Raw genomic sequence first — 13,298 nt, 5'->3', positions numbered from 1 at the left:
ACCTCCATGTTTGACGGTGGGGATGGTGTTCTTGGGGTCATAGGCAGCATTCACCCTCCTCCAAACACGGCGAGTTGAGTTGATGCCAAAGAGCTCCATTTTGGTCTCATCTGACCACAACACTATCACCCAGTTCTCCTCTGAATCATTCAGATGTTCATTGGCAAACTTCAGACGGGCCTGTATATGTGCTTTGTTGAGCAGGGGGACCTTGCGGGCGCTGTAGGATTTCAGTCCTTCACGGCGTAGTGTGTTACCAATTGTTTTCTTGGTGACTATGGTCCCAGCTGCCTTGAGATCATTGACAAGATCCTCCCGTGTAGTTCTGGGCTGATTCCTCACCGTTCTCATGATCATTGCAACTCCACGAGGTGAGATCTTTTATGGAGCCCCAGGCCGAGTGAGATTGACAGTTATTTTGTGTTTCTTCCATTTGCGAATAATCGCACCAACTGTTGTCACCTTCTCACCAAGCTGCTTTGCGATGGTCTTGTAGCCCATTCCAGCCTTGTGTAGGTCTACAATCTTGTCCCTGACATCCTTGGAGAGCTCTTTGTTCTTGGCCATGGTGGAGAGTTTGGAATCTGATTGATTGCTTCTGTGGACAGGTGTCTTTTATACAGGTAACAAACTGAATTTAGGAGCACTCCCTTTAAGAGTGTGCTCCTAATCTCAGCTCGTTACCTGTATAAAAGACACCTGGGAGCCAATAATCTTTCTGATTGAGAGGGGGTCAAATACTTATTTCCCTCATTAAAATGCAAATCAATTTATAACATTTTTTACATGCGTTTTTCTGGATTTTTTTGTTGTTATTCTGTCTCTCACTGTTCAAATAAACCTACCATTAAAATTATAGACTGATCATTTCTTTGTCAGTGGGCAAACTTACAAAATCAGCAGGGGATCAAATCCTTTTTCCCTCAGTCGTTGTCCTCTGACTACCATGACTGACCTGTCTCCTTTCCTCCAGATCCGGAGCAGCCTTTCCTCAGGAGAAACAGAGGACGCAACGATGACCTGGAGACCATCTTCATAACAGGATCCTCCACTCACATCACAGTACCTTGTCTAGTCACTGTCCCCGACCTCAACGTCACACTTTATCTGGTTGGTACCTTCTCTACTCTACTGAACTGAATTGTACTCTACTCTACTCTACTCTACTCTACTGTACTCTACTCTGCTCTGCTCTACTCTGCTCTACTCTACTCTGCTCTGCTCTACTCTACATTGCTCTGCTCTGCTCTACTCTACTCTACTATACTATACTATACTATACTATACTATACTATACTATACTATACTCTACTCTACTCTACTCTACTCTACTCTACTATACTATACTCTACTATACTCTACTCTGCTCTGCTCTACTATGCTCTGCTCTACTCTACTCTACTCTACTCTACTCTGCTCTGCTCTGCTCTCACTTTTCACCAATTTATTCTCTTTATTTTCACAATAATCATTCTCTCTTCATCCATTCACTCTCTCCTTTCCTCATTTACTCTCTCCTCTCCTCTCTTCTCTCCTCCCCTTCTCTCATCCCTCTCTCCTCTCTCCTCCCTCTCTCCTCTCTCCTCTCCTCTCTCTCTCCTCTCTCATCCATCTCTCCTCTCTCCTCTCCCTCTCTCCTCTCTCCTCCCTCTCTCCTCTCTCATCCCTCTATCCTCTCTCATCCCTCTCTCCTCTCCTCTTCTCTCTCATCCCTCTCTCCTCCCTCTCTCCTCTCCTCTCCTCTCTCATCCCTCTCTCCTCCCTCTCTCTCCTCTCTCTCTCCTCTCTCCTCCCTCTCCCTCTCTCATCCCCTTCTCTCATCCCCTTCTCTCATCCCTCTCTCCTCTCTCCCTCTCTCCTCTCTCCTCCCTCTCTCCTCTCTCCTCTCTCCTCTCCTCTCTCATCCCTCTCTCCTCTCTCCTCCCTCTCTCCTCTCTCCTCTCCCTCTCTCCTCTCTCCTCCCTCTCTCCTCTCTCATCCCTCTCTCCTCTCTCTCTCCTCTCTCATCCCTCTCTCCTCTCTCCTCCCTCTCTCCTCTCCCTCTCTCCTTTCTCCTCCCTCTCTCCTCTCTCATCCCTCTCTCCTCTCTCTCTCCTCTCCTCTCTCCTCCCTCTCTCCTCTCTCATCCCTCTCTCCTCTCTCATCCCTCTCTCCTCTCTCATCCCTCTCTCCTCTCCTCTCTCCTCCCTCTCCCCTCTCTCCTCCCTCTCTCCTCTCTCCTCTCCCTCTCTCCTCTCTCCTCCCTCTCCCCTCTCTCATCCCTCTCTCCTCTCTCATCCCTCTCTCTTCTCCTCTCTCATCCCTCTCTCCTCTCCTCTCTCATCCCTCTCTCCTCTCCTCTCTCATCCCTCTCTCCTCTCCTCTCTCATCCCTCTCTCCTCTCCTCTCTCCCCAGTGGGAGACGATGCCTATGCCCCTGGAGGATGAGGGGATGGTGTGGGACAGTAAAAGAGGCTGGTCCATCCCTAGACAGACCTTAGACTCTAGACCTTTCCTCATCGGGTTTTACTGCCTAGCTACACTACAAGGGATAGAGTACCGCTCTATCCTCTACCTGGTGCACTCCACAGGTAACTATGTACTACCTAGTACACAGCCAACCTGCATGAAAAATATGACCTCTGCACCCTCAGGTTACCAGAACTCACACTCTACTGACTACACTCTATCTAGTACACACTACTCTCCCTATAGCATTAGAGATGGCCATACTACATGTCTCCCTATAGCATTAGGGATGGCCATACTACATGTCTCCCTATAGCATTAGAGATGGCCATACTACATGTCTCCCTATAGCATTAGGGATGGCCATACTACCTCTCCCTATAGCATTAGAGATGGCAATACTACATGTATCCCTATAGCATTAGAGATGGCCATACTACATGTCTCCCTATAGCATTAGAGATGGCCATACTACATGTCTCCCTATAGCATTAGGGATGGCCATACTACATGTCTCCCTATAGCATTAGAGATGGCCATACTACCTCTCCCTATAGCATTAGAGATGGCCATACTACATGTCTCCCTATAGCATTAGAGATGGCCATACTACATGTCTCCCTATAGCATTAGAGATGGCCATACTACATGTCTCCCTATAGCATTAGAGATGGCCATACTACATGTCTCCCTATAGCATTAGGGATGGCCATACTACATGTCTCCCTATAGCATTAGAGATGGCCATACTACATGTCTCCCTATAGCATTAGAGATGGCCATACTACATGTCTCCCTATAGCATTAGAGATGGCCATACTACATGTCTCCCTATAGCATTAGAGATGGCCATACTACATGTCTCCCTATAGCATTAGAGATGGCCATACTACATGTCTCTCTATAGCATTAGAGATGGCCATACTACATGTCTCCCTATAGCATTAGGGATGGCCATACTACATGTCTCCCCATAGCATTAGGGATGGCCATACTACATGTCTCCCTATAGCATTAGAGATGGCCATACTACATGTCTCCCTATAGCATTAGGGATGGCCATACTACATGTCTCTCTATAGCATTAGAGATGGCCATACTACATGTCTCCCTATAGCATTAGGGATGGCCATACTACATGTCTCCCCATAGCATTAGGGATGGCCATACTACCTCTCCCTATAGCATTAGAGATGGCCATACTACATGTCTCCCTATAGCATTAGGGATGGCCATACTACATGTCTCCCTATAGCATTAGGGATGGCCATACTACATGTCTCCCTATAGCATTAGGGATGGCCATACTACATGTCTCCCTATAGCATTAGAGATGGCCATACTACATGTCTCCCTATAGCATTAGAGATGGCCATACTACATGTCTCCCTATAGCATTAGGGATCCCACTCTTAAAGGTCTAAAGTGGGATACATTACCAAATATTTATCAAATAAAGAGTAGGAGGGTAATTTAATTAAGAGAGAACTAAGACAACAATTCTTAGAAGCACTCAGCACTCATGGCTGTCTTTCTGCCTGCTGTCTAAATTTCTGGTTGAGATTAAACTCTGTGAGACCTGTGGATCTGGAGTCCCAGTGTTATTGCATGAGATCACTCACCTCTCAGAACTTCAGAATCTGAGTCCCAAATGCCACACTATTCCCAATGTAGTGCACTACTTATGACCAGGCTCGTCTAAAGTAGTGCACTTTATAGGGAATAGGGTGTAATTTGGGACTCACTTTACAGAGTCTCTCAGTCCAGACCTGAAGAGATTACCTTTACCACACCGGCCCGGGCCAACAGAAACAGACTCATGGCTCTGAGGAAACAGCCTTCCATTGCCTGCCATCACTCTTAAAATGGAGCGTTAAGACAAACATACGCTAGCTAGCTAGCTCACACCCAGTACAGATACAGTATCAACTTCATACAGATGCTAGCTAGCTAGCTCACATCCAGTACAGATACAGTATCACCTTCATACAGACGCTAGCTAGCTAGCTAGCTCACATCCAGGACAGATACAGTATCACCTTCATACAGACGCTAGCTAGCTAGCTCACGTCCAGTACAGATACAGTATCACCTTCATACAGACGCTAGCTAGCTAGCTCACATCCAGGACAGATACAGTATCACCTTCATACAGACGCTAGCTAGCTAGCTCACATCCAGTACAGATACAGTATCACCTTCATACAGACGCTAGCTAGCTAGCTCACATCCAGTACAGATACAGTATCACCTTCATACAGATGCTAGCTAACTAGCTCACATCCAGTACAGATACAGTATCACCTTCATACAGACGCTAGCTAGCTAGCTCACATCCAGTACAGATACAGTATCACCTTCATACAGATGCTAGCTAGCTCACACCCAGTACAGATACAGTATCACCTTCATACAGACGCTAGCTAGCTAGCTCACTCCCAGTACATATACAATATAACCTTCATACAGACGCTAGCTAGCTAGCTCACTCCCAGTACAGATACAGTATCACCTTCATACAGCATCACACAGAGTTTTTAAGATTCCAATTTTTTTCCAATGAGTTCAGAGAGCCACAACTTGAGTTTCACAATTAGAAAGATCTTGGCCGGGCGCTGATACTCTTAAAGTTTTCCTAATAACAGGTGAAAGGACTGGATTAAGACTGTTTGTTTTCCCCTATCAAGTCCTCACAGATTAGGGACGACAGCTTGTTTTCCCCTATCAAGTCCTCACAGATTAGGGACGACAGTTTGTTTTCCCCTATCAAATCCTCACAGATTAGGGACGACAGTTAGTTTTCCCCTATCAAGTCCTCACAGATTAGGGACGACAGTTTGTTTTCCCCTATCAAGTCCTCACAGATTAGGGACGACAGCTTGAAAGGTTGACATTTCAGCAGATTAGCTCAGCCTCGAGCCGACAGAGCTAGCCCACTCCAGCCAAAGACAATGGCTGTGCCCTTAGACTTGTTCAAATACTTAGTTCAACCACCCTTCCTCCCTTAGTTGAAGTAATCACTGATCTGTATTGACTGGATAGGTGTAAAGCAATGCAACTTTCCCTGACTCAATGTTACATTTATTACATTTATACATTTACATTATTTAGCAGACGCTCTTATCCAGAGCGACTTACAGTTAGTGAATACATTTTTTTTATTTTGTGTTTTTTATTTTATTATTATTATTATTAATATTTTTATTTATTTTTTATACTGGCCCCCCGTGGGAATCAAACCCACAACCCTGGCTTTGCAAACGCCATGCTCTATCAACTGAGCTACATCCCTGCCAGCCATTCCCTCCCCTACCCTGGACGACACTGGGCCAATTGTGCGCCACCCATGAGTCTCCCGGTCGCGGCCGGCTGCGACAGAGCCTGGATTCGAACCAGGATCTCTAGTGGCACAGTTAGCACTGTGATGCAGTGCCTTAGACCACTGCGCCACTCATGTTGGTAGATAGGTAATTACTTCAAGTGATTACTTCAAGGAAGAGAGAAAGTGAGGATGTGAGTTAAAAGTATGGGAACGGTGCCAGCGGCCAGGGACATGGTTGGGCCAGCCAAAGAGACTCAGCTTCTCTGGGCCAGCTCTGTTTGTCGTACACCGGGACGTCACTGTATTGGTGTCACGGTGACTGCTCTCACTTTCCCCCCCGACAGGAAGTCAGGTTTACGACGTCAAGTTGTATCCAGAGGACTCGGTGGAGCTGATCATGGGGGAAGCCCTGACGCTCAACTGTACCGCCACCGTAGAGTTTGACACGCCCGTCGTGTTCCAGTGGTCCTATCCTGGAAAACAGGTACGGTAGAGAAAACGGTAGTTTGCACATATTACGTAGATCCAGATACATTTTTTGGGTGAAAAAACATACATTTGAATGGAACAGAACCTATGGCAAGAGATCGGTATCGCTGCAGCTCGGATTAAGCTAATTCACTGACATATGAGGAGATGGGCATGGCTGTGATGGTTAATGGGTGGATCGCTTTAATTATATGCTCCTATTTTATGTAGCTTGGATTTAGAGGAACTAGGTTAATAGATGGATTAATGAGTATAGAATGTCTTGCTTATGTCCTCTCCCTCTCTCTCTCTCTCTCTCTCTCTGTCCCTCTCTCTCTCTCTCTCTCTGTCTCTCTCTCTCTCTCTCTCTCTCTCTCGCTCTCTCTCTCTCTCTCTCTCTCTCTCTCTCTCTCTCTCTGTCTCTCTCTCTCTCTCTCTCTCTCTCTCTCTCTCTCTCTCTCTCTCTGTCCCCCCTCTCTCTCTCTCTCTCTATCTCTCTCTCTCTCTCTCTCTCTCTCTCTCTCTCTCTCTCTCTCTCTCTCTCTCTCTGCCCCCCCCCCCTCTCTCTCTCTCTCTCTCTCTCTCTCTCTGTCTCTCTCTCTCTCTCCCACCTCTAGATGAACAGTACAGTGGGCGTAGTGCACAAGCGTAATTCTCTCTCTCGGTTCACGGAGGCAGTCAGCATCCTGACCATCCAAAGCGTCAACGTCACCGACACCGGCACCTACACCTGCTCTGCCATCATTGTGGAGAAAATACAGGATCTGGCAACCCAAGTCATAGTGCATGGTAAAGAACTAAGTTTGAAACCCGGGCCATTTCAAATCAAATTAAATAAAACTTTATTTGTCACATGCGCCGAATACAACAGGTGTAGGTAGACCTTACCATGAAATGCTTACTTACAAGCCCTTAACCAACAGTGCAGTTCAAGAAAGAGTTAAGAAAACATTTACCAAATAAACAATAAACTTAAGTAAAAAATAGTAAAAAGTAACACAATAAAATAACAATAACGAGGCTATATACAGGGGGTACCGGTACCGAGTCAATGCTTGGGGTAGAAGCTGTTAAGGAGCCTTTTGGTCCTAGATTTGGCACTCTGGTTCCGCTTGCCATACGGTAGCAGAGAGAACAGTCTATGACTTGGGTGACTGGAGTCTTTGACCATTTTTGGGGCTTTCCTCTGACACCGCCTAGTATTTTTGTAATTTTTTTATTTAACCTTTATTTAACCAGGTAAGCCAGTTGAGAACAAATTCTCATTTACAACTGCGACCTGGCCAAGATAAAGCAAAGCAGTGCGATAAAAACAACAACAACACAGAGTTACACATGGGGTAAAACAAAACATACAGTCAATAACACAATAGAAAATCTATATACAGTGTGTGCAAAATATATAGTATAGAGGTCCTGGATGGCAGGAAGCTTGGCCCCAGTGATGTTCTGGGCCGTACACACTTCCCTCTGTAGCACCTTACGGTCAGATGCCAAGCAGTTGCCATACCAGGCGGTGATGCAACCTGTCAGGATGCTCTCGATGGTGCAGCTGTAGAACCTTTTGAGGATCTGGGACCCATGCCAAATCTTTTCAGTCTCCTTAGGGGGAAAAGGTGTTGTCGTGCCCTCTTCACAACTGTCTTGGTGTGTTTGGACCATGATAGTTCGTTGGTGATGTGGACACCAAGGAACTTGAAACTCTCGACCCGCTCCACTACAGCCCCGTCGATGTTAATGGGGGCCTGTTCGGCCCGCCTTTTCCTGTAGTCCACGATCAGCTCCTTTGTCTTGCGCAACAAGACTGTGTTAGCCTGCTGAGCTAAAGCCTAGGTAATAAGAGATATTGCCTAAGTCTTCCGGTCTCTGGCAAGGTTTCTTATTACACAAGTATGCTTCACCAAACCTCCTATGCTACTGTTTGCCCTCATATGTTTGCGTGTGTGTGTGTGTGTGTGTGTGTGTGTGTGTGTGTGTGTGTGTGTGTGTGTGTGTGTGTGTGTGTGTGTGTGTGTGTGTGTGTGTGTGTGTGTGTGTGTGTGTGTGTGTGTGTGTGTCCTGTTGCAGAGAAGCCATTCATCAGCCTGGACTACAGGAGCGGCCCGGTCATCGAGGCAACATTAGGACAGAAGTCCTTTAAACTGTTAGTCAAGGTGTCAGCATACCCCACACCTGACATACAGTGGTAAGACCATCATGTTAACTATCTGACATGGAACATTGATCTTCATAATGTTGTGACTTTGTTGCGAGGACACCCTCTAAAATCACCTTTCAGAACTAGGTTTGTTGCTGGACATGCCTTCTGAAAAAGGCGATACAGGTCCGTTTAGCCAATCAGAGAACAGCGTGCTGACGTTCTGTTTAGCCAATCAGCTAGCTAGCTATTTTGCTGCAGTTAGCTATTCTAGCTTGCTGATATCGATCTGACAAGTCCCAAAGTGTACCCTGTTTCTGGTGCATGTATATAATAATACTTGTTTGCTACAACAATTTTCTATATCAAGTTCAACTTTGTATTCCTTTTTGTTTGGATCTTCTCTCAGGTATAAAGGTGATAAGTTGATCAGCCGTCGTCCAGAGTTCAACAGGATGCGTCTCCATCAGCACCATGCCTTAGAGATCAGAGACGTTCACCCTGAGGATGCTGGGAACTACACCGTCCTCCTCAAGAACACCGCCGCCCTGCTGGAGAGGAGACTCACCATCACACTCATCGTCAATGGTAACCATCACCATAACTATCACACTCATCTTCAACAGTAACTATCACCATAACACTCATCGTCAACGGTAACTATCATCATAACATCACACTCATCGTCAATGGTAACTATCACCATAACAGTCATCATCAACGGTAACTATCACCATAACTATCACACTCATCTTCAACAGTAACTATCACCATAACACTCATCGTCAATGGTAACTATCATCATAACCATCACACTCATCATCAACGGTAACTATCACCATAACACTCATCGTCAACGGTAACTATCACCATAACTATCACACTCATCTTCAACAGTAACTATCACCATCACACTCATCGTCAACGGTTACTATCACCATAACCATCACCATCACACTCATCATCAACGGTAACCATCACCTTAACACTCACCATCACACTCATCGTCAACAGGAACCAACCCCATCACCGTCACACTCATCGTCAACGGTAACAAATAAACAAATAACAAGAAACATTTACAGATAAACAATAGCACCTGATGCATATAACGCTCACCATCAAACTATTGTCAGCGGTGTAGTTGAACACACACTCTCAGCGGTGTAGTTGAACACACTCTCAGCGGTGTAGTTGAACACACTCTCAGCGGTGTAGTTGAACACACACTCTCAGCGGTGTAGTTGAACACACTCTCAGTGGTGTAGTTGAACACACTCTCAGTGGTGTAGTTGAAGAAACACTCTCAGTGGTGTAGTTGACCACACACTCTCAGCGGTGTAGTTGAACACACTCTCAGTGGTGTAGTTGAACACACTCTCAGTGGTGTAGTTGAACACACTCTCAGCGGTGTAGTTGAACACACACTCTCAGCGGTGTAGTTGAACACACTCTCAGCGGTGTAGTTGAACACACTCTCAGTGGTGTAGTTGAACACACTCTCAGCGGTGTAGTTGAACACACTCTCAGTGGTGTAGTTGAACACACTCTCAGTGGTGTAGTTGAACACACTCTCAGCGGTGTAGTTGAACACACACTCTCAGCGGTGTAGTTGAACACACTCTCAGCGGTGTAGTTGAACACACTCTCAGTGGTGTAGTTGAACACACTCTCAGCGGTGTAGTTGAACACACACTCTCAGCGGTGTAGTTGAACACACTCTCAGTGGTGTAGTTGAACACACTCTCAGTGGTGTAGTTGACCACACACTCTCAGCGGTGTAGTTGTAGACACACTCTCAGCGGTGTAGTTGAAGACACTCTCAGCGGTGTAGTTGAACACACTCTCAGCGGTGTAGTTGAACACACTCTCAGCGGTGTAGTTGAACACACTCTCAGCGGTGTAGTTGTAGACACACTCTCAGCGGTGTAGTTGAACACACACTCTCAGCGGTGTAGTTGTAGACACACTCTCAGTGGTGTAGTTGAACACACTCTCAGTGGTGTAGTTGAACACACTCTCAGCGGTGTAGTTGAACACACACTCTCAGCGGTGTAGTTGAACACACACTCTCAGTGGTGTAGTTGAACACACACTCTCAGTGGTGTAGTTGTAGACACACTCTCAGCGGTGTAGTTGAACACACACTCTCAGTGGTGTAGTTGTAGACACACTCTCAGTGGTGTAGTTGAACACACTCTCAGTGGTGTAGTTGAACACACTCTCAGTGGTGTAGTTGAACACACACTCTCAGCGGTGTAGTTGAAGAAACACTCTCAGTGGTGTAGTTGAACACACACTCTCAGCGGTGTAGTTGAACACACTCTCAGTGGTGTAGTTGAACACACACTCTCAGCGGTGTAGTTGAACACACTCTCAGTGGTGTAGTTGAACACACACTCTCAGCGGTGTAGTTGAAGAAACACTCTCAGTGGTGTAGTTGAACACACACTCTCAGTGGTGTAGTTGAACACACTCTCAGCGGTGTAGTTGAACACACTCTCAGCGGTGTAGTTGAAGAAACACTCTCAGTGGTGTAGTTGAACACACACTCTCAGTGGTGTAGTTGAACACACTCTCAGCGGTGTAGTTGACCACACATACTCTCAGTGGTGTAGTTGAAGAAACACTCTCAGTGGTGTAGTTGAAGACACACTCTCAGTGGTGTAGTTAAACACACACACACTCTCAGCGTTGTAGTTGAACACACACACACTCTCAGCAGTGTAGTTTAACACACACACACACACACTCTCAGCGGTGTAGTTGAACACACACTCTCAGCAGTGTAGTTTAACACATGCACACACTCTCAGCGGTGTAGTTGAACACACATACACTCTCACCGGTGTAGTTGAACACACATACACTCTCAGCGGTGTAGTTGAACACACTCTCAGCAGTGTAGTTGAACACACATACACTCTCAGCGGTGTAGTTGAACACACTCTCAGCAGTGTAGTTGAACACACATACACTCTCAGCGGTGTAGTTGAACACACTCTCAGCAGTGTAGTTGAACACATACACTCTCAGCGTGTAGTTGAACACACTCTCAGCGGTGTAGTTGAACACACTCTCAGCGTGTAGTTGAAGACACTCTCAGCGGTGTAGTTGTACTGAGCATGATTTATTTTGCCAGGTTCAATAAAACCAATGGAATATTCCCAAAAAGTTCAAGCTTCAAGCTAAATCACGTATTTGTAAATATTAGATGTATGTATTTGACCAAGGTCTGATTAGAGTCTTCCCTGTCGTTCTCCCCTCCTCCTCCTCCCTTCTCTCCCCCCCCCCCCCCAGTTCCCCCTCAGATCCATGAGAAGGAAATAGCAACACCCTCCAACCCATATCGCCATGGCAGCAGACAGACCCTCACCTGTACAGGGTACGGACGCCCCGCCCCCAACATCACCTGGCAATGGAGGGCATGGAGTCCCTGTGGCCTCAACAGCACCCGACGCCTGTAAGACAAACACACACCTGTAAGACACACCCACACCTGTAAGACACACCCACACCTGTAAGACACACCCACACCTGTAAGACACACCCACACCCACAGGAGTGGCTAATAAGTCTGGCTGCACATCTGACTGGCTGATTTACTGCAAATTGAGAAACTATGTGACTAAACTCAACAAAAAGAAGAATAAACTGTATTATGAAGCCAAGATCAATGATCTAAAGAATGATGGAAAAAAACTTGAGTACTTTAAATGAAATTATGGGCAGTAAGACAAATTCAACTCCATCTTTCATCGAATCAGATGGCTTATTCATCACAAAACCATTTGATGTTGCCAATTATTTTAATGATTACTTCATTGGCAAAGTGGGCAAACTTAGGCAGGAAATGCCACCAATGAACAGTGAGCCAATGTACTCATGTATAGAAAAACAATGAAAGAAAAGCATTGCAAGTTTGAATTTTGTAAAGTGTGTGAGGTGGAAAAATTATTGTTATCAGTCAATAATGACAAACCTCCTGGCATTGACAACTCAGATGGAAAGCTACTGAGGATGGTAGCTGACTCTATAGCCACTCCTATCTGTCATATCTTTAATCTGAGTCTAGAGGAAAGTCTTTGTCCTCAGGCCTGGAGGGAAGCCAAAGTGATTCCGCTACCCAAGAATGGTAAAGCAGCCTTTACTGGTTCTACCAGCAGACCTAGCAGCTTGCTGCCAGCTCTGAGCAAACTGTTGGAAAAAATGGTGTTTGACCAAATACAACGCTATTTCTCTGTAAACAAATTAACAACAGACTTTCAGCATGCTTATAGGGAAGGGCACTCAACATGTACTGCACTGACAAAAATGACTGATGATTGGTTGAAAGAAATTGATAATAAGAAGATTGTAGGAGCTGTACTGATAGATTTCAGTGCAGCCTTTGATATTATTGACCATAACCTGTTGTTGAAAAAACATGTGTTATGGCTTTTCAACCTCTGCTATATCGTGGATTCAGCGCTATCTATCTAATAGAACTCAAGGGGTTTTCTTTAATGGAAGCTTCTCTAATGTCAAACATGTAAAGTGTGGTGTACCACAGGGCAGCTCTCTAGGCCCTCTACTCTTTTCTATTTTTACCAATGACCTGCCACTGGCATTAAACAAAGCATGTGTGTCCATGTATGCTGATGATTCAACCATATACGCATCAGCAACCACAGCTAATGAAGTCACTGAAACCCTTAACAAAGAGTTGCAGTCTGTTTTGGAATGGGTGGCCACTAATAAACTGGTCCTGAACATCTCTAAAACTAAGAGCATTGTATTTGGTACAAATCATTCCATAAGTTCTAGACCTCAGCTGAATCTGGTAATGAATGGTGTGGCTGTTGAACAAGTTGAGGAGACAAAATTACTTGGCGTTACCTTAGATTGTAAACTATCATGGTCAAAACATATATTATTATATTG

At 45.5% G+C, this 13,298-nt stretch overlaps 1 protein-coding gene across 1 annotated transcript in view; it reads left to right on the top strand.

Moving 5' to 3' along the window:
- LOC311122022 (vascular endothelial growth factor receptor 3-like) overlaps positions 1–13,298 on the top strand; it is a gene marked incomplete at both ends in the record, with an annotated part of 90,899 nt that overhangs the window by 22,279 nt on the left and 55,322 nt on the right. The window contains 7 exons of the mRNA XM_084196450.1: positions 974–1,110; positions 2,396–2,570; positions 6,115–6,254; positions 6,856–7,027; positions 8,306–8,423; positions 8,785–8,963; positions 11,676–11,838. Coding sequence (XP_084052576.1) covers positions 974–1,110; positions 2,396–2,570; positions 6,115–6,254; positions 6,856–7,027; positions 8,306–8,423; positions 8,785–8,963; positions 11,676–11,838 — 1,084 coding nt within the window. The remainder of the gene's footprint in view (positions 1–973; positions 1,111–2,395; positions 2,571–6,114; positions 6,255–6,855; positions 7,028–8,305; positions 8,424–8,784; positions 8,964–11,675; positions 11,839–13,298) is intronic.

The sequence above is a fragment of the Coregonus lavaretus genome (assembly GCF_964263955.1).
Source record: "Coregonus lavaretus genome assembly, contig: HAP1_SCAFFOLD_1635, whole genome shotgun sequence".
Taxonomy (NCBI): domain Eukaryota; kingdom Metazoa; phylum Chordata; class Actinopteri; order Salmoniformes; family Salmonidae; genus Coregonus; species Coregonus lavaretus.
Note: the sequence above shows the minus strand (reverse complement) of the source record. Positions and strands in the feature narration are given on the sequence as shown.